The sequence below is a fragment of the Balaenoptera borealis genome (assembly GCF_965194805.1).
Source record: "Balaenoptera borealis genome assembly, chromosome: 10".
NCBI classification, from domain to species: Eukaryota; Metazoa; Chordata; class Mammalia; order Artiodactyla; family Balaenopteridae; genus Balaenoptera; species Balaenoptera borealis.
The window spans coordinates 91,600,910-91,627,773 of record NC_138874.1 but is presented as its reverse complement, the minus strand read 5'-3'; the positions used below and the strand labels follow the sequence as shown (position 1 = coordinate 91,627,773).

General features: G+C 37.6%; 1 protein-coding gene across 14 annotated transcripts in view; it reads right to left on the bottom strand.

Annotated features, from left to right (window-relative positions):
• BTRC (beta-transducin repeat containing E3 ubiquitin protein ligase) overlaps nt 1-26,864 on the bottom strand; it is a 181,917-nt gene that overhangs the window by 4,566 nt on the left and 150,487 nt on the right. For all 14 annotated transcript variants that reach the window (XM_082408332.1, XM_082408342.1, XM_082408339.1 and 11 more), the window contains 9 exons: nt 19,645-19,876; nt 16,173-16,359; nt 10,781-10,877; nt 9,989-10,126; nt 9,397-9,515; nt 7,316-7,565; nt 6,705-6,823; nt 5,374-5,484; nt 3,650-3,728 (listed from right to left, as the gene is read on the bottom strand). In XM_082408332.1, coding sequence (XP_082264458.1) covers nt 3,650-3,728; nt 5,374-5,484; nt 6,705-6,823; nt 7,316-7,565; nt 9,397-9,515; nt 9,989-10,126; nt 10,781-10,877; nt 16,173-16,359; nt 19,645-19,876 — 1,332 coding nt within the window. The remainder of the gene's footprint in view (nt 1-3,649; nt 3,729-5,373; nt 5,485-6,704; nt 6,824-7,315; nt 7,566-9,396; nt 9,516-9,988; nt 10,127-10,780; nt 10,878-16,172; nt 16,360-19,644; nt 19,877-26,864) is intronic.

The window sequence follows — 26,864 nt, the reverse complement described above, 5'->3', positions numbered from 1 at the left end:
ATTCAAAGAATCCAAAATACTTTGAAAAAGAACACAGTTGAAGGACTTAACGCTACTTGACTTCAAGGGTTATTAAAAAGCTGCAGTAACCAAGATAGACAAAAAGAGCAATGGGACTGAGTAGGTCCGTAAGTAGACCCACACATATATGGTCAATTTGTTTTTGACAAAGCTGCTATTAAGAAGAAAAAGGGGAAACAAATCTCCAAAGTCATTAATGGCATCTTCTCTATGCCAGGCACTTGTTCTACAGCAATAAATAAAACATAAAAATCTAAAAAAAAAAAAAAGAAAACGAAGAAGAAAAAGGATAGTCTTCTGAATAAATGGAGATGGAACAATCGGATATCCATATGAACTTTGATCCATACCTTGTACCATCTGCAAAAACTAACTCAAAATGAATCACTGACTAAAATGTAAAACCTGTAAGTATAAAACTTCTAGAAGAAAATAGAGGGGAAAATCTTTGTGACTTCAGATTAGGCAAATAAATTTTTTTTTAAAGATATAATAGCTAATAACATAATCCCTAACAGAAAAATTGACACACTGGACTTAATCAAAATTAATTTCTGCTTTTCAAAAGATACTTTAAAGGGAATAAAAAAACAAACCATGGACTGGAAAAAAAAATATTTGCAAATCACATATCTAATAAAGGACTTGTATCCTGAATATGCAAAAGAATCTTAAAACTCAATAATCAGAAAGCCACTCAATTTTTAAAATGGGCAAAACATTCAAACACTTCAACAAAGTAGATATACGGATGGCATATAAACATATGAAAAGATGCTCAACATTGGGGCTTCCCTGGTGGCGCAGTGGTTAAGAATCTGCCTGCCAATGCAGGGGACACAGGTTCAATCCCTGGTCCCGGAAGATCCCACATGGTGTGGAGCAACTAAGCCCATGTACCAACTAAGCCCGTGTACCGGAACTACTGAGCCTGCGCTCTAGAGCCCGCGAGCCACAACTACTGAGCCTGCGTGCCACAACTACTGAAGCCCGTGCGCCTAGAGCCCGTGCCCTGCAACAAGAGAAGCCACCGCAATGAGAAGCCCGCACATGGCAACGAAGAGTAGCCCCCACTTGCTGCAACCAGAGAAAGCTTACGTGCAGCAATGAAAAGCCAATGCAGCCAAAAATAAATTTTTTTAAAAAGTCCCCCTTTAAAAAAAAAAAAAAGGATGCGCAACATTATTAACATTAGGGATATAAAATTAAGATCACAATGCAGTGCAATGACACACTTATTAGAAGGATTCAAAAAAGACTGTACTAAGTATTGGTGAGGATATGGAGTAACTGGAACTCTCACGCACAGTTGTGTTACCATGTTAAACTGTACAACTGCTTTGGAAAACAGTTTGGCAGTTTCTAAAAATATTAATAATATACTTACCATGTGACCTAGCCATTCTGTTTCTAGGATTTATCCCAGAGAAATGAAAATATATGTTCATACAAAAACTTGTACAAAAATGTTTATAGAAACTTTATTTGTAATAGGCCCAAACTGGAAATAACCTAAATTTTCATCAATTGGCAAATGGATAAATAAATTTTGGTATAACCATACAATGGGATACTCCTCAACAATTTTCAAAAAGGAAAATTGCTCTATATGAACAACATGGGTGAATCTCAAAATAATTATGCTTTGTGAAAAGAAATAGGCAAAAAAGAGTACATACTGTTATGATTACATTTATAAAACACTAGAAAATGTAAACTAATCAATACTGACAGAAAGCAGATCAGTGGCTGCCTGGGGATAGGAACAAGGAAAAGTGGGGTGGGATGGGAAGGAGGGATTACTATGTAATAGGGGGCATGAGGATATGTTCATTATTTGGCTGAAGTGATGTTTTCACTGTTTTGTACATACGTCAAAATTTATCAAGTTGTATACTTAAATATGTCCATGTTACTGTATGTCTATTATACCACAATAAACCTGTTTTTAAAAACTTAGTAAGACAACTCAATAAATAAATGAGGATGAGATGTGAAGACACTTCAAAAGAAGATAAGCACATGAAAAGATGTTCTATACCATTAGCTATCACAGAAATGCAAATTAAAACTACAACCACTACACACCCACTCAAATGGCTGTAATGTTTTTTAAAACTGACAACACCAAGTCCTGTCAAGGATGTGGAAAAATTGGACATTCACACATTGTTTAGTGGAAATGTAAAATGGTTTGCATTTGCAAACTCCCAAAATGCTACTCTGGGAAATAGCTTGGTAGTTTCTTTTAAATTTAAATATATATTCAGAAATCATACTCCTAGGTACTTACCCAAGAGAAATGAAAGAAAAAAATGTACATACAAAAGCCTGTATGGGAATGTTTTCAGTATCACCAAAGACTGAAAACATTCCAAATGTCCTTAAACTGGTGAATGAATAAAGAAATTAGTTCATCCATACAATGGAATACCACTCAGCAATAAAAAGGAACAAAGTATTTACACATGCAACAATGTGGATGAATCTCAAAAGAAGTGAAAAAAGCCAAATGCAAAAAGCTACATAAATATGATTTAATTTATATGACACTCATAGCAAAACTATAGGGACAGTTGCTAGGGGTTGAGGAGAGGGGATTAATAGGAAGGGGTATCATTTTTGGGGTGACGGAAATGTTCTATATCTTGACTGTGGTGTTTACACAATTGCAAAATTCATAGAAGTACACTAAAAAAGGGACAAATTTTGCTGTATGTAAATTATACTTCAAAAATCAAATGAATTAGAGCACACACTTTAAAAAACCATGTGTGAAACATGCAGGTAAAGCAGTTCTGGTGCTTTAAGAACGAGCTTTAAATCCAACAAGGAAGACAAAGAAATGCATCTCTCTCTTCTCCAAAGCAGAGGCTGCCTAAATGTTGAGAGTCAGGATTCAGAACACTGGGCTTCAAATGCTTGCTCTCATCTTTTCCCTGAATTGTGCAAAAGATATGTCCTCCCTGGTGGCCCACCTAATCTTTTTCTAATGGAAGCAGCTTTCAAACCTTAAGCCACTTTCTGATCTGGGCCTTTGGCTAACACCACCATAAAGAACTTGGTGCTTTTGAGGTGACATTCTTCCTTCTATGTCACTTCTTTGCTCAAATACCAAGATGTTTGGGCAAGGGGGTATATTAGTATAAAAGAGACGAGATTTAAATTGCTGGAGGCAGCATGCCTTAAATAGGAAGCGTAACTCAGGGGCTGACCAGGGGGTTCACATAGACTCCCCTGGCACTTTTTGCAGGCACAGGTGTGCAGGTCCTCAGATTCTGGACAGGTTCCAATTTGAGTAATTATGTTCTCTCTCCCTAAGTACCCCCTACTGTTTCTGGTGGATAGAGAATTCTCATTCACTTCCTGTACTAAACTGTTGTATACAGTTGCTGTGCAGCTGTTGAACAGCTGCCACATTCTTCTCCATATACAGTCTCTAAAGCACTTTTGGATGAAAGGCAGCTATATAAACATATTTTATTGTCATGTATTGGTTGCCTTTCCACTTAGTAGTAGGCTTTGTGAAGTTCTAACTATCAAATCCAGCTCTGTATTCCACAGCACATCAATGTTAATTTCTTTCCCTTCCTGCTCCCCAAACCCCTCTAAACAATAAGGCTCTTACCACAAGGGTCCGTAGACAGAGAGTTCCTGCAGGAGCACGGGGGTCCAAAGCAGCTACAAGATCCCACACCTTAATTTTTCTAAAGATCAAAAAGGGGACAAAAATCTTACTTAAAAGCAAAATCAAGGGAACACAGGAAGAATAGCAAAAAGTCACGGCAATAAATATGTACAGCGAAGATAGTTTATATTATAAATGCAGCTCACAGGAATATACAAAAACATTTTTGTTTTGGAGACTCAGTCCTTGCATTCATTCTTAAAAGTGGAAAATGTACGTGATTAACCTAAAACTGAGAAACAGGTTAGCTTTAACCAAACTGAAGAGAGTGAATGGTAAAGTTACACCATACTTTGGGCCAAAAGGAGTTCTTATATCGATACATTAGAACTCTTAATGATAGAAGAGATCACTTAGACCTAGAAACCTATAACTCTGAGGCATCTTCTTTCTGGTCAATTCTAAGAATGGCTCATGTCACACATATCAGAGGACTGGGGTCCATTTAAGAGCTCTGGAGTTTATGTAAGCAAATCCTCATATTTTGATTTAAATAAGAAAAGTATAGCTCTTCTATAAATCAAGTATAGGTCATGTCTCCTCAAGGTAAGTATTAATAACAGACAAAACCCAAGAAAAGTGGGTATAGATCAAAACCAGGGCAATGAGAAAATACAACCTTGGACTTATCTGGAACATGTCATCATACCCTGAACAATTTCCCAAGGGTAGAACAGTGATGGCTGACTCAAAGCAGAGGAAGTGGGTCTGTTAACACTTACTGCTGCTGCTTGAGTTGTCTTAATATATCAGTATAGCCAGCTCATAAACTAAGATAATGTTGTAAGTTAGTTTCTGATATTTAAAAAAGCTGCCAGGGACCTCCCTGGTGGTCCAGTGGTTAAGACTTCACTCCCAAGGCAGGGGGCCTGGGTTCGATCCCTGGTCAGGGAACTAGATCCCACAAGCCACAACTAAAAAGATCCCACGTGCTGCAACTAAGACCCGGCAGAGCTAAATAAATAAATATAAAAATAAAATAAAATTAAAAGCTGCCAATATTTGAACTGTGGCCGCCTACTTCCCCAAATCAGGCACCTTGATGAGGAGAAATGATAGAGAGCACTTCATAAGTGAATACACTTTTGTAAGAATTTACTATGTGCTTATTAGCATTGCTGGACATGGGATCTATCCACAACATGAAAGGACTCTATGACCATTCGAAATCAGACTGAAGGAAAGTAAAGATTACTTAACTCATTGTGACTGAAATGCTAGAAGTGAGGACAAGAGGGCTGTACTTTTAGGAATCACTCAAAGGGATAAAAATTCAAGACTGTTACCATACTAAGCGCCACCCTCCCCCAAGATATTGCTCTCCAACATTTCAGCTTTATTAATAAGTCACTATTTTATATTTATATCCTGATATAGTGGGTTTACCCAGTTCTTTGTTTTATAGGGCTAAACAGATAAATATATAACCAAAAAACCAAAATATTAATGAAATTCATGAGCAAACAAGTACAATTAAATGATTGGGAAGCATATTTTAGAAAAGAGTAAACAAAGGAGAGGTGAATGTATGGATTAGACACAAGAAATATTGTATCAGATTTTTTCTGTGATATCTTTTAGAGACAAGGAAAGGTTATATTTAACATTCTAAGGCAGGAGGGATTAACAGGCAGATTTTTTAAAAACGCTGTTAGCAAACTCACCCATCATAGGCTCCACTGACTATCCTCTTGTTATCGAATCGAATACAGCGCACCAATTCCTCATGGCCTTCTAACACTCGTAAGCATGCACCACATTCTATGTCCCACAATCTAAAAGAGAAAATTGAGTCAAGTGAATTTTCAGGTATTCTTTTCTAAGCTTAGAATGTTATAATAACATACTCCATACGTCTTTTAAAATATCCAAAAAATAAAATCAATCAACACTCATACACAAATGTATTACTTTCAGTGTAATTTATTTCTTTTCTGCCATATAAGCAGAAAAATGTACGATTTAAGTTCAAATATGCAGTATATATTTTCAAAGCACCAATCTTCATATAATTCTGTAATCAGGGTCACCAAGGAATATAAAAGATGAATTCAATGTACACAGTTGCCTATGAAGGAAATGACCAAGCCAAGAAAAATAATGTTTCCTAAAATCACAATTAATAAGAAAGAGACGCAGTATGAGTGACATCCTGCCCTCACAAAGTATGTCCACCTTTGTCACCGAGGACACTCTCTGCTTTCACCCCACTGTCCAGGACAGTTTTTCTCATATAATGGAAATGCAAAGTAAGTTCTCAAAAACTTTTATATACTAATTTAAATTATGTATGCTTTCTGACCAATCCAAAGGATTTGTAGGAATGATAATTTCCTTAGATATAACAATATCTCTATTTGTTGTTTTTTCAATGGCCTTTTCATTCCTTAGTACTTCTTTGAAGGAGGGGGAGAGGGTTGATAAATCTTCCAAATTCTATTCATATGTGTGTCATTCATCTTCATGAAGGAAAAATACCAAAAAGTACTTCAATTTGTGGATTCTTCATAATTTCTTCATAATTTCTTTATAATTTCAAAGACTGGCAACTCCCTGGCCAATTATGTAACGCTAAGAAAACAAAATGCACAATTTCTAGCAGGGAAACAAATCTTTTTTCTTTTTTTAGAACAGTGGCAAAGAGAAAAGGCCTTTAGCTATTTATTAGCACTTTTCAACTGCAGGCAGGAGAAATTTAAAGAGAAGGGCCTTCAACCTCCATTTTTATCTCTCTTGCTCACTTCCTCTTTCAAGCAGTACTTTTTAAATAGGTCTATCTGGTGATAAAACTATTACGGGAAGGAAACACATCAACAAAAGGCTTTGCTATGCTGCCTCTCTGCTTGGGGCAAACTTTTGATCTGTAAGAAGCTACAGAAACTGAAAAATGTTTTATTATAAACATAACACAGTTGAAGATTTGTTTGATCTGTGCACAAACAATGAATGGCAGGATAACAGTGATCCCTTCTGGGCAAGGGCACCTGCTGCTCACCTGATAGTGTTGTCAGATGAGCCACTCACGACTAGCCTGTCTCTGTACTGCAAACAGGCGATTCCACGTTTGTGTCCATTTAAGGTCCTTACAAATTCACAAGTACTTGTGTTCCATACCTGAAACAAAAATAGCATTTGGCAGTTGATCTGGTGCTTTTACTAGTAAAATCTATGGCAACTGGAGTTTTTGGGAAGCAGAAAATAGGACTGAATAGGGGGAATTCAACTTTTCAAACCAATCCAAATCAAACCAAAAAATGACAAGTTTAATTCATAGTAATATACAGCTAATTTGTAGCTGGCTGCTGTCACATGAGAATCCTCAAATTGATGTACTCTTATGGGGTTAGTCTGGTCTTGCAGACAAATTTTCTTGAACCTAAATTTACCCCTGCCCTTTTCATACTCACCATTATTTACAGGAATAAAAACCTAATTCAAATTGTCACACAACCTATCTCACTCATTACCTTTTTATGCATAAACTAGTATTTGATTTAAATATTAAGTATTCTACAGTGAGGGTTAAATATGAAACTGCCCTTGAGCAGATTTCCACATGAACTCCCCTTTTCTAAGTTGGGGACTTACTGAAAAATGCCTTATTACCTTTATAGTCCTATCCCCAGATGCAGAAACGATGTACTTGTCATCAAAGTCTACGACATTGACTGCAGCTCGGTGTCCAACAAGCACCCTCCTGAGGGTGATGTCAGTTGGGGAGGCCATATCCCACACCGCAATGGAACGGTCTTTGGAACAGGTCACCATCATGCCATTATTGAAACGCAAGTGCAGAACTGCTTCACAATGGTGAATCAATGTGTTTAGCATTTCACCTGTATTTACATCCCACACCCTGGAACAAACAACATTAAGGTTATCTTAGATTGAGGAGGAACTCATGCTACAATCTATTACAAGTATTGGACCACCTCACTCCCCACCCTTCCCACCCTATTCTCATAGTTAGTGTTACACCCTACTTTCCTTCTGCAGCTCTGAAGTTGAGCTGAGCTAAAGTGTACTGATGGACCATGGGGAAGTGGTAGACAGAGGGCTGGACTGGGAGAGTAGGAAGAGGAAGGGGATGGGATGCTGCCAATGTGAAACCTGGGCTAGTTTCAGGGGGCTGGAATTAGGTTGCAGTGACCATCGCCAGAGAATTGGCCACAGACTTCAAGATTATCATAAACCTTCTAACATTCAATCTGATACATTTTAAACTGGGAATCTGATTAATAACTACAGCATTGGTGATCCCACAGACAGCCCTCAGGTCTTAGACTGACATAGGCCAAGAAGCTTCCCTAACAGACTGACTTAGTACTATGGATGTGAGTTTGATGACCCTGGACCTTAGTTTTCACCACATAGGTCAAGGCCTAAAATTATCTAGACTCTAAATGTAAGGCCCCATTTCTGTGCTTTAAATGAGTGTAGGGATCAAGAACAGCCATCCCAATATCAATATGGGCTTCACAGCGTAGTGTGGGACCCTTGGATAGCTTGAGAATTTTTTGTGCAGGTATATTTTACTTTGATCACTCTATTTTTGTATATTTACTTTGTTTTTTACAACACATTTTATTTCTTTTTTCAGTTTAACCCTCTTTTAGAAAATCATTTTTTCCCTTGTCCTATAAATGATGTTAGCCTCTACAATCTTTTGGCTTCCTTGAGGCACTCCACAAGCACCAATAAATGTTAAATGTTGATAACTCTAAGAACAGAATTTGCTATGCCTTTAAGTCAAAAGACAAGAAACAGGAATGGCCTTTTCTATTCACAGAGGATAACTTGGAATGGTAAACATTTAACTTCAGAGAATCTAACAATGCAGTTAACTGCTTTTTTTCCTATTTTTTTAAAGTTACTTTTGATGCATTATGTTTGCTAAATCCTTTAGCTCAAGGCAAAATTCCTAACAGAGGTTTCTAGTCTAGTAGTGCTGCTAGTACCCAGAACTCAAGCTACACTGGACTCCAGCAGCATAATGGCTGTGTCATCAAATCACTAACGCCTCTGGAAATTGAAGGTCCCTCCCTGAGTGAAGCTTGCAATTAAAAACTGCAGGGACAGCAGGGGAGGGGTTGGCAAAGAGAGAGCTTTGCTCACCTGTACACATTTTAAAGGAGATAGGCATGCCTGTACTACAGTTATAACCACTAGAAAGGAAGGCTTCATTCCATTCATGTCATTTCCCCTGTGAGGCGGTTTTTGTAAGAAATGCAAGGTTTACCAAGTTTCTATAATAGATGATTCCCCCAAATCAAAATAGATTATGTAGTTTCTATTTTTTTGTAATTAAAAAAATTTTTTATTTTTAAATATTTATTTATTTATTTAGGCTGCGCCGGGTCTTAGTTGCGGCACGTGGGATCTAGTTCCCTGACCAGGGATCGAGCCGGGGCCCCCTGGATTGGCACTGCAAAGTCTTAACCACTGGACCACAAGGGAAGTCCCTGTAGTTTCTTAAATGTACAAAAATGTAAACTTACCGTAACCATTCCTAAATCAAGTTTTCTAGTTCTAGACTGACACAATGATGGGGAGAGCTGGTGGTTTATTCTTCTTTGGTTATGAAGTTTCATAACTGTGTTCAGCAGATGCATACAAAATTACTATCTAAGACAGAACAGAGTGAATCTGATATTTCAGAGTTCAAAAGATCATTTGAAATTTTCTACCTGACTGTGGAATCCGATGATCCAGTTATGATCACCCTCTCGTCATACTGGAGACACAGGACAGAACCTGTGTGGCCTGTGAGAATTCGCTTGCATTCCAATGTGCTTTTATCCCAGATCTAGGATGGCAAACAAGATCCTTTTGATCATCGTGATAATGGGGTGCTGCAGAGACTTGCTGGCTCTATTATGTGTTTGATTCCCCAAAAGAATCAAAGCCCGGAATAGTGTGGAATGCATTCTTTCCTATAGGTATAGCTAAGCACCTATATATATGTGGCTTCAGTACTAATGCAGACTTTATCCTTTTCATTAAGGAACAGCGGTAGCCTATAATTATGTGAAGGCCAAAAGAGTAATAGCCCATTCAGTGCACTTCAAGAAGAGAATTTAACCCTAGCCCTATCCATTTGCATGTGTTTCTGGAGGGAAGCAGGCATTTTTCCTTTACGGAAATTTTGGCTTTTGGACTGGAAACAATCTAAAACTCTTACTTTCTGGAAATACTGCTTAGAGTTTATGCTTTAGATTGCTTTATACTGTGGTCATCCTCACCCCTTCTGCTACTTTCCCATAACTGAAGAGACCTCACCTTGATTGTGTTGTCTCGAAGGCCGCTTACTATCTTCTGATCATCATACTGTAAACAATAAACTCCTTTGCTTGTTTCACTTCGGCAGTGGATTCTCTGTAAGCTATGTCTTCCACATCTCCAATTAGATTCTATTGTCTAGGAAGAAGGAATGGTAAAGAAGCAATAATTAGGAAAGGACTAGAACTAAGCTCTTATCTGACTTTCATGGCAACCAATGACAAATGCTCAATGCTTTACTCTACTGGATATATAAAACTTAAGGCATTTTTTTAAAAAAGCCACTATTTAACGCTGTAAAGCATTTTTCCATGTGCAAAGTAATTAAAGATTTATTTCCTAGAACTCTCCTGTATATAACTCATTCAACTAAATAATAAACCAGCTGGAAAGAGACTGTTCACCAACAGAGGGCAAGCTATGAACCACATGAGGTTACCTACTCAGTGCTCATCTTCCATTTACGGTGGCCATTTCTACCAGTGAACTTCCACAGAGGCTCAATTCAGAAGATATTTGAATAATGGCTTATAAGTGCAACTTCAGCAGTTTCACTGCTGTTATCGTATTCTCTCTCTCATCTATTTATCTATCAGTAAACAATTTTTAAAAGCTTTAAATTTTTTTTGCCTGGGAATTTACTATATTTTACCTATCCTACTCACTTGTAAAGAAATTGATTTTTAACCCACACAATAAACCCTAATGGGTTTGCTGTAACAATGCTGTTACTGAAGAATGTTGATGATTCTCTAGTATTTGGCAAATACCCAAATATACATAGATTCTTACCTCAATATCTTGTATGATTTTAGGATAAAGTGCTCTATAAAAAGAGTTGGGAGGAGCATTCCCATCAGGAGGTTTGTTTTTGAATAAATACTGTCCCCTAAAAAACAACAAATATTTCCAAATAAAAATCATAATATTATACATTTACAAGGAACTTCCTATTTCTTCAAAGTGTTTTCACAGTTACCATTCCATATAATCTCCATAACTAGCCTGGAGAGGTGTGAAGTTAAGCTCGATTTCAGGAGTCCATGTCAAGGAGGAACTTTCTGGGCTCAAAGGAACTCTGCCAACATTGATTTGCTTTTGGGTAAAACAGAACATCAGAGTGTCAGGCCTTCAGGAATATTATGTCAATAGACAAATGGAATGCATATAGTCAGAATTCATCTGCTGACTATCAGACCTCTGTATAGACAGATTCATTAGCCTTATCTTTTGAAAATTTTGTTAGTGATGATTAACTACCACCTTTGAACTAGGCACATGCCCCAAAGACTTTCGTTTTCACTGAGTAAAAGCTGTGCCAGTGTCAGTGGAGTCTAGCATTGTGGGCAGCAGGAATGGCTCTGTCACAGAGATCACTTTTTCTAGTCTCCAGTTATATGGGGTAAGGTGTGTTGGCGGCTCAGGCACCCAGGCTGCTGGTGATCAGTGTAGCTATGCTTTAAAAGGAGCAATTTCGACAGAAAACAAAGGGATCACAGGAGTGTCCAGCAGCAAGTATGAAAGCAGATAAAAAAGAGAAATGCCTAGGGCTTCCCTGGTGGCACAGTGATTAAGAATCTGCCTGCCAATGCAGCGGACACGGGTTCGAGCCCTGGTCTGGGAAGATCCCACATGCCGCGGAGCAACCAAGCCTGTGAGCCACAACTACTGAGCCTGCGCATCCGGAGCCTGTGCTCCGCAATGGGAGAGGCCGCGACAGTGAGAGGCCCGCGCACCGCGATGAAGAGTGGCCCCTACTCGCCGCAACTGGAGAAAGCCCTCGCACAGAAACGAAGACCCAACACAGCCAAAAATAAATAAATAAATAAATAAATAAATAAATAAATAAAACAATTATTAAAAAAAAAAAAAGAAATGCCTAAGAGCACTGTGCTGTCCAGTCTAAGGCACAAAATTGACTTTCACAGGTGTGTTCCTAGCTATGTACATACATACATGGATTTTATTGCCTTTCCTTGATTCCAGTGAGCAACATTTGTTAGCATCTCCTTCCTTATGACAGCACATCTCTGGAATACTCATATCCCAAGCTAGATCTTTGCTACAAAAAAAAATCAGTAAATGGCAATCACTTCCTGCTGGGTAAAAAATTTAATTCCTCATCCTGAAGTTAAGAACCCACCAAACACGGTGTGCAAGCTAGTAAACCCCACTATGGGTGTACTAACTGCTGTTCTCATTGGCACTGTGCCTTGCAAAGTGGAGACAGGCAGAAATGCCTCTGAGTGTAATCCTGGCACCAGAGAAATCATGTTTTCCACTCATCCACTGAAATCCAGTCATCCACTCCTCCCTCTGTAGCTCCATTACAAAATAATTAATTGTTCAGTGTCTCTAGGAGCACGTCTCCCCTGCCCTCTTCCTATTATACACCTTGAAAATTAGTTGAGAAAATTTCCTATTAGGAAGGTAGCTGGCTCTGACTTCTGTGTTGATACAAAAAGGGTAATCTGCAACAGAGAAGCTAAAATAATAGTTTTTTTTTTTAAAAGGGACTAATAGGAACAAGAAACATGATACATCAACATAAAGAAAAGGACAAACAAGACACACTATGAAATAATTTGGGCTTGAAGATACACTTCTCTGAACAATATTATTCTATAAACACATTGCAGGCAAACAGATTTTGAATGAAGAAGTTCTAATCTGGTTAATAGGGAATTCCCTGGCAGTCCAGTGGTTAGGACCCGGCACTTCCACTGCTGGGGGACCGAGTTCAACCTCTGGTGGGGGAACTAAGATCACGCAAGCCGCACAGCTCAGCAAAAAAAAAAAAAAAAAAAAATCTGGTCAATAATTACGATTTAATAGTTTCAACGTCAACATCCTTTAATGAGGTAAGAATCACTATATTCATTTGGCAGATGAAGAAATCAAATGTCAGGGAGGTTAAGCAACTTGCCCAAGGTCACACAGCTAGTGAGTAGACCTGGGATTTGAATCTAAGTCTGACTTCAGAGGCCACACTCTTAATTACTTTATATCTCTGGTGGGTTTTTTTGTTTGTTTTTTAAATTTTTATTTATTTATTTTTGGCTGCATTGGGTCTTTGCTGCTGTGCGCGAGCTTTCTCTAGTTGCAGAGTGGGGGCTAACTCTTTGTTGTGGTGTGCGGGCTTCTCGTTGTGGTGGTTTCTCTAGTTGCAGAGCACAGGCTCTAGGCGAGCAGGCTTCAGTAGTTGTGGCGTGTGGGCTCAGTAGTTGTGGCTCGCGGGCTTAGCTGCTCCACAGCATTGGGATCTTCCCGGACCAGGGCTCGAACCTACGTCCCCTGCATTGGCAGGTGGATTCTCAACCACTGCGCCACCAGGGAAGCCCTAACTACTTTATTGTCTCTCAAGGCCCACCATTTCTCAGAGATTCCTGTCCTCCTTTTAATCTCTGGCAATCGTATACAGGCACCCCAGGATTTTCTTCATATGCAATGAAACTATACCCTAAGGAAAGAGAAATCATACAAACCTCTGATCTCATTTTCTACCTCACTGTATTTATCACACCTTGCTAAAGTATTTGAATTTCTTTGAATCAAAGGTGCTACAAAAAAGAGTGGCTAAGTGTTGAAAACTGGTTTCTCAGTCTATATTTATTTTTTAAGTCAAAACCTTTTATGATGGAAGCCCTTTGACAACAGGGGCCACTTCTATGTGAAACGCCTAGTACTTTTGAGAGTGTGAGGACATGATAAATGCTAAATATTAAATTCAGAATGTTATCATAAAATGTGATCTGCTGATTAAGAAAATGGACTTTTCCCAAGCGGTCTTCTATTATACTTTTAAGAGTCACCATTACTGAGCAGAGAGAATATTCAGTATTATTCAAGAGAGAAAATAAGAGTTCATGTCCTAGGGGCAGACTGTCAAATTCATCTAGATATAAAATATAACAGTAGAGTGGAAATTAAAGCCAAAGCTTTTTTAGAAAACTGTATTTATTTATTTTTGGTTGGAAGAAATGGAAGAAACTTTCAAAGACAGTATTTGGGGAAAGGTAGTATAACAGACTTTATTGACAAAGGAGGCTTGGTTAAGACAACTTGCAAGAAAAAAATGAGAAAGTGATCATAGATTAATTTTTTTTTTTTAAGTGGGGAAGGACAACTAACACAGGAAGAAAGGCAACATGTAAAAACAAGCAGCCACAGAATGTGAAGGGGATACTGGAGGCGATCTTCATGGGGTGAACAAATATTTGAAATTTCATGGGTCTATATCAAGCTAAGATGATAAATATGGCCAAAGACAAAGGAATACAGTCAGAACTCTGAAGGATACTCAAAAGAGCAGGAATGGGTTTCTATGGTTGAAGAGATAGAGGGAAGAGTGATAACTGGTGCTGAATCCTGAATTATTTCTCAGCTATACCTTCACATACCCTTTTAAAAGGCCAAAAAGCCATCTGTTCAATGATCTTACTTGGTTTTTTCTTCTGTATAACTAACATAATAGATCTTTAGTGCCAACCCTAAGCAAAACTGTGGAGCCTACATTTATCTTTGACATTTTCACACGTATGTGTCAAGATCTGTCCATCTACTTCTTGTTCTCCCTGCCTTCAAAAAAAGAGACTTTGTAAAGTCCCAAGGTGTGATAAAGGCTTATTGTCATTTACAGTCCAAATGGGAACAAAGTACATTTTAACAGGGAACAAAACCTTTATAGCTATGGGAATAAGTCTCTACAACTGAAATTTCAGGTCAGGACTTATTTGGAGGGGAGTTTCTTTTCATTTTTTTTTTTTTTCCCCTGAAGGGTGGAGGAATATTCCTAGCTGCCCTAAAATTTTCCCATGTAAGCAACTGCCTCCTCTATTTCTAAGGCTCATCCTGGCATGCTTAGCAAAATGATGGACTTTGAATGCCATACAACTATATACTTTTTTGCTTTTTTATACAATATAAAGAGTTTATTTCCAAATTATGAAATAAGTTATGAAAGATAAGATTTCTAGTTTTCTATATAGTGAAATAAGTGAGAATAAAGAAAACATATTTGGGGAGGAGAAATAATAACTTTCACTTATGCAATTTTTATATAGCCAAAAATTGCCTGGCATTTGCTTCCTAATTTAATTGAATTTGGGAGAAATTTTAAAGTCTTCCTAATGGCCAGAATGACAGAAATCTCTTGAAGCACTTGGTATAATATTTAGAGGTCATTATGTTTATTATGCTTTAATGAATTTCAAAGATGCAAAAAAAGAAAGGGAGCTGACTATATTTTTATGAAAATTGCTAAGAAAAGCTGATCCTCCATTCTTAACTGTTCTGTATCTCTTTATGATCCACGATAAACAATTCATAAAATTAATTGCTCAGGATATCACTGAGCATATATATGCCTGCTGGTGCATATCTACCAACTAAAACATTCAATATGTCACCTTTATTTTATTTATGAAACATTCACACCCAACTTTCTTACAGTGACATTATAGAGACATCCTCCGAGAGAAAATTATATATAGAAGACATCTTCCAGAAGTTCTAATGAAATGGTACCATTACATTAAGAGAACAACAAAATTGGTGACTATCTCTTGGGCTGCTAACTATATAATGCCTTAAGGGATTCAGGATTAAGCAGTAAAATCTTGAGAAAATATAAGAGTCTTAAAAAGAAACAATGATTTATACTAAATTCCAATCTTCCCTCTTTCTGATGGCTTGAGTTCATATTCTAGTTGGGCATAAAAATAATTTTGATTACAAAGATGATAAAACACCACAGGCAAGGGCTGAAGGCAAGAAATCTGAAAAAGAAAATAATTATTTGTTCTGGATTATTTTAGGGGAAAGCTAGATCTGATGGCTTCTGTGTGATTCAAAGCCATCTACTTGCCTTATAAATTGCCCATCAGCCCTTTTTCAGGATACCAATCTCTGCCCAGAGAACAGAACGCTTCAAATAGAATGGCTGGCCAGTTTTTTATGATTTTTTGCAAAGCAGTATTAACACATTATTATGTCACTTATGAGTTACTGGTCAGGAGAAAAACTGCCAAGTACACGAACAACTATTTAACATTTTTTGCTATAAAACAGCAAAATCACTGTATCAAAAGATAAGTGGTCTCATGGCTCCCAATAATACTGTATTCCAGAGACGAAAAGGCCAGGTCCTGAAGCTCTGTAATAGTAAGAACGTTAAAAGGCTCACCACCCTCTTCGTTCTGCCAGGCCTCTCCACAGAGAATCTGTCCTGACCATTCTCTCGATGAGCTTCTTCCATAACATGCCATCAGATGTCACTCGGTACCATTCCTTGCACACAAGTTCAGCAGCACATAGTGATTTGGCATCCAGGTATGACAGAATGTTCTCAGCGATGTGATCTAAACCCCGAGCTTTCGGTGGGGGGAGGAGGCAAAGAAAAAGAACATAGATAGTGGTGAATGATTTTTTACAAAAGGTCTTTTAAATCAGAACAGCATTTATTCTGCTATGAAGGCACATTACTGTCCCTAGTGTGGTCAGTTTCTTTTTCAAACAGACTGGGGTAAAATGAGTGTCAATAATTTTTCTATAAGGTTACAGAAATGAACAGTATTTTCCATCTTCCTTTAGATAAGGAAGTGAAAACTAACAACCAGCAAACCCCCCAAGATATTAAAAATAAAAACATTTCCAGGAAACAATTCACATCTATCTATATGGATTTTGGCACTAGGGGATGTTCTATGGATGGCATCTCAAACTCTGTGGTTCAGACACCCCACACCCCAATTCTCTATATTAGGTCCATTTCTCATTCTGTTTCTATTACTGCTGCAGTTCCTAAGCTGTTCAGTAAAAGAAATATCCTTTAAATGTACTGGGGGAGAGGCACTAAGTCAGAATGTTCTGGATTATAGAATTCTGGGCATGCAGAAAGGAGAGAAGAAGGAAATACAGATTGGTATAGAAACATCCCAAGAGGAATGACCGAGAGGTATGTTTAAGTTCAAGTATGAGTTTAATTTTAGATGTTTAAAAAATATAATTGAGAACAGTTGCTGCTATAAAGCCTAAATGACAGTTGGCCAAAAATGGAAAAAAAAAAAATCCCAGACCAATAGATAACTTAGAATTTCAGAGACTATTTTTGTAGGATATACAGAGAAAAACAGTGGAAGTAGATCTTGGACTGTGTTAACTGGGTGGGCTTCTCAATTACGATTCTCTACTACCCAAATCTGTACTGGGGCCTCAGAGGAACAAATCCTATAAAATAGGATATCCGCACCAACTTTTGGCTGCTGTTCTAACTCACAAGTGAGACAAAAACATTCAAAGTTATTTCTCTTTACAGGTTACATATCAGAGGTTTGCTAAAGACTTAAATAGTGCAGAAAAGATTCCTTCATACTCTGATTCCCTTAGGCACAAACTTAACAAACAGGAGAGAGAATACCACATTTCATTTTGTGTCTTTCCCCTGAATCATACAAAGACACATTTGGATGCCATTAGCAAAAATCCAAATGTGCTTAAACACTATTTTAATTATAAAAATTGTATGGATGTCAGTCACATTTTACAGCAGATTTGGAAAAGAAAGCATTAAATGGATCTTGTTTGGCTGGCATCACATGTTCATATTTAAGCATAAGCAGATGGAGGCATTCATCACCTAATTCTTATTAAAGAAACATGACTATAAGCCAATTAAAGATATAATAATTAGTTCGTCATACAAAATACAGTAATGGCACAATTTCTGCATCTTTATATTGAAACTTCCTACACCATCAGAAGTTCCCAAAATGCATTCCTGTTTTTAATGGCTGGCATGAAATTGCTCCTGATCTTTCACTCTGTCCCTATAATAAGTCTTTGGAAGTAATTTCACCTAACACTCCAAACAAACCCATTACATTAATGGATTACAGGCATTTTTTGAAGTAGTTTGGTTTACTAAATGCAGCCAGATGGTGTAGGTTCATAAGTTAAAGTGGCCATAAAGCATTAGACTGATGATTTAGTGTCTTATAAAGTGGTCAGCAGATATACATCAGAGATTGGTATTAGGCAAAGGATACACAAGTCTAATCATCTCCTGTTCAATTCTTAGTGGTATATGCTTGAGATCGTAACATGTCTCAGTGACTGGGAAGAGCACAGTAATGAGGTACACACAGATTGTTCGCACAAAGAAAACTGTTTGCCTATGACTAAAATAAAATCCAATGAGTGAAGAAGGGGCAGAAATCTATTCTACTTAACAAAAGATATAGGAACAAACTCAGCTTGAAAATGGTTATCTCTAAGATATAAATAGGCATTTCTTTTATTTTAAAGGGCAATTTAAATTCCAATTTTGGAAAAACAAATTTTTAAAAAGATATAATTGGCAAAGGTTAAGCAAAGTGGTAATACGCAGTTTGGGGGGGAAGGTATAAGTTGGTATATTTTTCTTAGAGGATAGTTTGGCATATGTATTAGAAGCCTTAAAAAATGTTCATAATTCATTAATATAGAAATCCCACTTCTGGTATTTTTTTCCCTAGGATGCCCAAAAGATGAATAAGAATGTCTACCACAGCACAGTTTATAATGGAAAAAACATTTTAAACTACCTAAATGTTCAATAAAGGGTTTAAATAATATGTGCTTCAATCACCATAAATAATAAATACTATAAAAAAATTATTTTTTAAAAGAACCAACACTTAGAAAAACACATTAAGAGAATACAGTAAGAAAAAAATGTTACAAACACTTATGAGGGAAATATACACACCTAGGAAAAATATTAATAGCATATTAGTAGTTCTCTCTGAATGGTAAGGTTCTGGTAAATTTTATTTTTATATTTTAAACTTTTTTGAATTTTCTAAATTTCCCATAAGTGCTATAATCAGCAAACAACTGAAAAAAAAAATAAAAACAAGATAAGCTATTTTAGAGATTCACTTACTTTTGTACTATTTTTCTTTTAAAATAAGCTATTAACACAGGTGAGAAACTTGTATTTTCCTGAGACAGCATTTCCCCCAAATACTGATGCCTACATAGTATCCTAGATCACCATCAAGCATTCAGTGAAACAACCACAGCACTCTCCAAAGTATTTTAAGTGTGTGTGTGTATATGTGTGTCTGTGTATGTACAAATATATATATACATTTTAAAAAATATATAGTTTATAATAGCTATTTAGTTCCTGAGCAGTGAGATTGTTAACCCTGGCATTTACATATTTAATATCACAACAAGGCTCCTGAGATACCATTCTTTCTAAAATATTCAATTAAAAATGTTTCTTATTCATTCCTATAATGTAAATATTCTGTTGATAAATTCCCATAGAAATCCAAATTCAAATACATTAGTTAATATACCTTAAAACTAAGACACATCTCAAACCAGACAACACCTCAGAAAAGATTCTATTTAAACCTACGTGTGAGTAAAAATAGGGTGAATAGAGACAGGGAGAAGAGAGGGGAAAGAGGAGTCTCTATTATTTATAGAGTTTGATTTTTTGTATTTATATCCCAAGAAGGTATAATTAAAATACTCAGTTTGTAAAAATCAAGCCAACAAAGATTTTTTAAAATAGAGAGATATAGAGCTGTAGATTTAGTATGATTATCATTGTAACATATCTTCCAGGCAAATTAATGGCTCACAAACATCTGTAGACATACCTGGCAGAGCAGTTATGAAATCCCTCTGCAACATAGGTTTAAGATACGAGTTTATGTGCCCATGTTGGTAATGACACATTTGGGATATAAGATGTTCCACAAATTCCACTTGATCGGACTCTGACCACTGCTCAAAATATTTGACACACAGTTCCTTTTCCTTCTCATAGCTTGCCGAGAGTTTCCGTTGCTTGGGCACAATCATACTGGAAGTGCCATTGGCAAGTTTTGTCTGTAGAAGAGGTGGATTGAAAGAAACATATAAGTATTGAAAATAAGGGAAATTATATAATTTTCCAGTCTGGCATGCTATGTTATGTATGTCTATATGATGGAGCTCACTCTGTTACTCTATTAGTAATTGGATGTTTGCAAACAGCAGTTACATGGAAAAAGCCACAGAAATACCACAGCAAGTTGGTAAATCAGGAATACTGCTGGATGACAAGGTATCCATTTCCAAAAGTTCGTAGGAAAGCATTATTTGGAGATATATAGATGAAAACCCATGAAAGCATGTTATTATTAGCAAGCAAAAAAGCTAATTTGCTTTTTCTTGTATACACCAGTTACTAGGCATTTATACAATTACTTACTCACAACTTATTTTTTAATAGTCAAGTAAGAAATCCTCCATGCAAAGAAAAGCCAATGAATAATTTGAGACCCTGGTACCTTTGGAGATAAAGCTTAAATAACATCAATGCTCAGTATACCCTTTTCCTCCCCCCAACCCCCCCAAAATCCTATCTCTGCTGTCATCAAAATTATATGCCATAAAGTCTTCTATATTAATTGGTTCATTCAATAAATATTAATTGAGCATCTATAATGTGCCAAACACTGTCCTAGGTGCTAGGAATACAGGATTGAACAAAAATAATACAGTCTCTACCATCAGTAACTTACATTGTAGTAGGTACAGCAAGCTAAAAACATTACCATACAAACAGAAAATATAATGTAGATAGTATTTTGAAGAAAAATAAAGCAGGATAAAGGGATAGAAAAATTAATATATGCTATTGTGACGGGCAAAAATCTAAGATGGTCCCCCAAGAAATTCTTGACCCCTGGTGTACAAGCATCTCTCTCAGTTATTCAAACAAACATGTAGGTACTGCCGTGACTTAATTAAGGTCCCAAATCAGGACCTTAAGATAGGGAGATTAGTCCAGTGGGTGTGACCTAATGACATGAGCCCTTTAAAAGCAGAGAGTTTTCTCCAATTGGTTGCAGAAGAGAAGGGGATCACCTGACTAGGAATTTGGTCATCCTTAGGAGCTGAGAACAGCTCCCAGCAGACAGCCAGTAAGGAAATGGGGACCTCAATCCTACAAAGGCAAGGAGCTGAATTTGCCAACAACGACAACAACGAGCTGAGAAGATTTTTCCCCAGATGAGAACTCAGCCCAGCCAACACCTTGATTTCAGCCTTGGGATACTCTGAGCAGAGGACCCAGTCATGCTATATCAGACTTCCGACCTAGACAACAGTGAGCTAATGAATGGGTGTTATTTTAACTTGCTAAGTTTGTAGTAATTTGTTATGTAGCAATTAAAAAAAATAAACAACCTAACAATTATTTAAGTCTAAGGGGTCAGAGATAGTTTCCCTAAAGATATGACATTTGAACTGACACATGAAGGAAATGAGGGGACTAGACATTTTGTTACATGGGGGAAGAATGGTCTAGGCAATGGGCATTTTGAGAGCAAAGGTCCTGGGTGGTAGTCTAAATGGCATGTTCAAGGAACAACAGGAGGGCCCAGCGTGGCTAGAATCAAGTGAGCAAAGCAAGAAGAAATACAGTTAAGAAGTAGTCCAAGCCAGATGATCCAGGTCATTTGGGCGGTAGTAGCTATCTCCAAAGATGGCCCCAAACAATTCCATCCCTCCCTGAACATGAATTCTGTTCCTCCTATCAAGAAGTAGTTTGTCCTAGCCTTTGAATCTGGCCTTTGACTAACAGAATGTGGAGAAAGTGACATTCTGGGACTTCTGAGTCCAGGTAACTTCTGCCTACTCCACCTTAGAACCTTGAGCCACCATATAAGAAATTCAGAGTACCCTGCTGGAGAGGGAAGTCTGGAGGATGAGAAGCTATGCAGAGAGAGGTCACATGGAGAAGCACATAGCCTGAGCATGACAATCTGAGACATTATAAAGGATCACTGCTATGTGGAGAATAGGCTGCAGGGGACATGAATGGAAATTAGGAGACTAATTAACAGATTACTTCACAGTAGTCCATGGAAGAGACAACAATCTTTTGGACTAGTAAGGTAGCTACAGACGTGGTGAGAAATAACTGGGATTCAACATACACTTTGAAGGCAGAGCTAACTGAATTAGCTGATAGGCTGAATATGGGGTATGAGGGGAAAAAAGGAGACAAGGACCATACTCAAGTTTGAAGCTGGGGAACACTAGGGTAAGATTCAGAAATTAACTGAAATTTTTGCTACTCTAAAAGTTGATTTTCTTTAGAGGATAACCACAACGTGGTAGGTACAACTAGGTACTTGTACTTTTTTTTTTTTTGGCTGAATCAGGTCTTAGTTGCGGCACGCAGGATCTTTCGTTGCGGCATACGGGCTTCTCTCTAGTTGTGGCGCGTGGGTTTCTCTCTAGTTGTGGCACGCGGGCTCAGTAGTTGCAGCGTGTGAGCTTAGTTGCCCCGTGGCATGTGGGATATTAGTTCCCCAACCAGGGATTGAATCCGCGTCCCCTGCTTTGTACTTTTCAAAGTAACTTGATGGATCTTTGGCATATTTGACAGAGGCAAACCCAGTGTGGCAAGGAGACCCATGCTACTGTGGAGTTCATACCTGCCTAGACATATTGAATGTGCCATAAAACTGTATCAAATTTGGATAATCAACTTCTGCTATTAAAGGCACAGACTTGCCTTAATTTCTAAAGTTTAACTCCTACCTGTAGGCCTCTTTACAAATGATTCCAGATACACAGCTGAAAGTATACTTCCAAGAATGGTATTAGCCATTCTCCTTTTTTTTTTTTAATTTAAAAAAAAATTTTTATTTATTTTTGGCTGCGTTGGGTCTTCACTGTTGTGCATGGGCTTTTCTCTAGTTGCGGCAAGTGGGGGCTACTCTTTGTTGTGGTGCACCGGCTTCTCATTGTGGTGGCTTCTCTTGTTGTGGAACACAGGCTCTAGGTGCAAGGGCTTCAGTAGTTGTGGCACGCAGGCTCAGTAGCTGTGGCTTGTGGGCTCTAGAGCACAGGCTCAGTAGTTGCGGTGCATGGGCTTAGTTGCTCCACGGCATGTGGGATCTTCCCAGACCAGGGATTGAACCATTGTCCCCTGCATTGGCGCACCGGCAGGCAGATTCTTAACCATTGCACCACCAGGGAAGTCCCAAGCCATTCTATTTACATAGAAGGAGCGGACACCATAAACAGCAAGCCTTGGTGTACACACAGTTGTATGTTTTTCAGCATAAATGCCATAGTTGTCTATAAGACCAAAAATGATTAATAAGAACCTTGTTGGACATGGGCCTTGGGGGACTTCTGGGCTGTTTTATGTAGGTTATTTGTTTGTATCTCAGAAAATGAAAACTTGTGAAATATGGAGTAAGATTTTGAGAGCTAATAAATAGGTGGGTTTACAAGCTTGACCAAATGCCACTTCTGATCCCAACATCCAAAACCTCTCACTCCATCACCTTTTATATATTTGTCTTTTATCTTTTAAAAGGTGGAAACGGACTGGAGTTGGATGCCACCAGAGTATTGTATTCTGGCTAAAGACCAGAAACGTCAGTAACAAAAAACAATAATCAGCAAAGTAATGAAATTATTCTGTTTATACTTTAAATGAACCAGATGTTTCTATAAAAATGGGATCAGCGGCTATCAGACCATTAACAGATAAAAATGCCTAAGGATTTCACATATTGATTATCCCACCACAGGAGCTAAAGTTCAGTCAAGACTTTGCCATACTTTCAATGATCCAATCATAAATGGGACCTAAAACACTGGCTATTAGAAATGAAGTATAACCTGAGAGTTCATGTGTTTGCCAAATGTCTGCTGGTACTACATTCTAGTCACCACCCCTCAAAACAGAGTATTTCCTTGTAGGTAGAAAGACATACACCTCAGATCCATCATCACTTTAAATGAGTACTCTTAATCACTACACCATACCGCATTATTTTAAGAGCGTTGGCCCTAGAGTAGAAAGACCTGGTTTTAAATTTTAACTCCTCAATTTAGCAGCTGTGTGACATGGAACAAATAACTTGATTTTTTTTTGAGTCTCTGTTCCCCTTGTCTGTAAAATGGGGCTAATTATAGAATCTATTCCATTGGGTGTTTGTGAAGATCAAATAAAATAATCTAAGAAAAGCCATGCTTAATTAGCTCACCACCTGGCACACAGTAAAGTGCTCAGTAAATCAACAGTCAATGAATTTATGACACTGCTGGAGCTAGGCCTTCTCTCTCTTTTTGAAAATATATCCTTCTTTCTTATTATGTAATATATTTTTTCTATTTTAATTTTCATTGAAGTATAATATACGTAAAAGTACATAATCTTAAGTGTACAGCTTGATGAATTTCCACAAGGTAAACATACTATGTAACTAGCACCCAGGTGAAGAAACAGATTATCACAAGCCTCACAAGCCCTGCCTTGTGCTCCCTTTTTCAAGTCACTAGCACCCCTAAGGGTAACCACTATACTCATTTCACTTTTTCTTTTAACATCTTTATTGGAGTATAATTACTTTACAGTGAGTGGTATGTTAGTTTCTGCTTTATAACAAAGTGAATCAGCTATACATATACATATATCCCCATATCTCCTCCCTCTTGCGACTCCCTCCCACTCTCCCTATGTCACCCCTCTAGGTGGTCACAAAGAACCGAGCTGATCTCCCTGTGCTATGCGGCTGCTTCCCACTAGCTATCTATTTTACATTTGGTAGTATATATAAGTCCATGCCACTCTCTCACTTCGTCCCAGCTTACCCTTCCCCCTCCCCGTGTCCCCAAGTCCATTCTCTACGTCTGCGTCTTTATTCCTGTCCTGCCCCTAGGTTCTTCAGAACCTTTTTTTTTTTTTTTAGATTCCACATATATGTGTTAGCATACGGTATTTCTTTTTCTCTTTCTGACTTACTTCACTCTGTATGACAGACTCTAGGTCCATCCACCTCATTACAAATAACTCAATTTCATTTCTTTTTATGGCTGAGTAATAGTCCACTGTATATATGTGTCACATCTTCTTTATCCGTTCATCTGTTGAATGACACTTAGGTTGCTTCCATGTCCTGGCTACTGTAAATAGAGCTGCAATGAACATTGTGGAACATGACTCTTTTTGAATTATGGTTTTCTCAGGGTATATGCCCAGTACTGGGATTGCTGGGTCATATGGCAGTTCTATTTTTAGTTTTTTAAGGAACCTCCATACTGTTCTCCATCGTGGCTGTATCAATTTACATTCCCACCAACAGTGCAAGAGGGTTCCCTTTTCTCCACACCCTCTCCAGCATTTATTGTTTGTAGATTTTTTGATGATGGCCATTCTGACTGGTGTGAGGTGATACCTCATTGTAGTTTTGATTTGCATTTCTCTAATGATTAGTGATGTTGAGCATTCTTTCATGTGTTTGTTGGCAATCTGTATATCTTCTTTGGAGAAATGTCTGTTTAGGTCTTCTGCCCATTTTTGGATTGGGTTGTTTGTTTTTTTGATACTGAGCTGCATGAGCTGCTTGTAAATTTTGGAGATTAATCCTCTGTCAGTTGCTTCATTTGCAAATATTTTCTCCCATTCTGAGGGTTGTCTTTTTGTCTTGTTTATGGTTTCCTTTGCTGTGCAAAAAGCTTTTAAGTTTCATTAGGTCCCATTTGTTTATTTTTGTTTCTATTTCCATTTCTCTAGGAGGTGGGTCAAAAAGGATCTTGCTGTGATTTATGCCATAGAGTGTTCTGCCTATGTTTTCCTCTAAGAGTTTTATAGAGTCTGGCCTTACATTTAGGTCTTTAATCCATTTTGAGTTTATTTTTGTGTATGGTGTTAGGAAGTGTTCTAATTTCATTCTTTTATATGTAGCTGTCCAGTTTTCCCAGCACCACTTATTAAAGAGGCTGTCTTTTCTCCATTGTATATTCTTGCCTCCTTTATCAAAAATAAGGTGACCATATGTGCGTAGGTTTATCTCTGGGCTTTCTATCCTGTTCCATTGATCTATATTTCTGTTTTTGTGCCAGTACCATACTGTCTTTGTGCCAGTACCATAGCTTTGTAGTATAGTCTGAAGTCCAGGAGCCTGATTCCTCCAGGTCTGCTTTTCTTTCTCAAGATTGCTTTGGCTATTCGGGGTCTTTTGTGTTTCCATACAGATTGTGAGATTTTTTTGTTCTAGTTCTGTGAAAAATGCCATTGGTAGTTTGATAGGGATTGCATTGAATCTGTAGATTGCTTTGGGTAGTACATTTTCACAATGTTGATTCTTCCAATCCAAGAACATGGTATATCTCTCCATCTGTTTGTATCATCTTTAATTTCTTTCATCAGTGTCTTATAGTTTTCTGCATACAGGTCTTTTGTCTCCTTAGGTAGGTTTATTCCTAGGTATTTTATTCATTTTGTAGCAATGGTGAATGGGATTGTTTCCTTAATTTCTCTTCCAGATTCTTCATCATTAGTGTATAGGAATGCAAGAGATTTCTGTGCATTAATTTTGTATCCTGCTACTTTACCAAATTCATTGATTAGCTCTAGTAGTTTTCTGGCAGCATCTTTAGGATTCTCTATGTATAGTATCATGTCATCTGCAAACAGTGACAGCTTTACTTCTTCTTTTCCAATTTGGATTCTTTTTATTTCTTTTCCTTCTCTGATTGCTGTGGCTAAAACTTCCAAAACTATGTTGAATAACAGTGGTGAGAGTGGACAACCTTGTCTTGTTCCTGATCTTAGAAGAAATGGTTTCAGTTTTTCACCATTGAGAATGATGTTGTCTGTGGGTTTGTCATACATGGCCTTTATTATGTTGAGGTAAGTTCCCTCTATGCCCACTTTCTGGAGAGTTTTTTATCATAAATGGGTGTTGAATTTTGTCAAAAGCTTTTTCTGCATCTATTGTGATGATCATATGGTTTTTCTCCTTCAGTTCGTTAATATGGTTTATCACATTGATTGATATGTATATATTGAAGAATCCTTGCA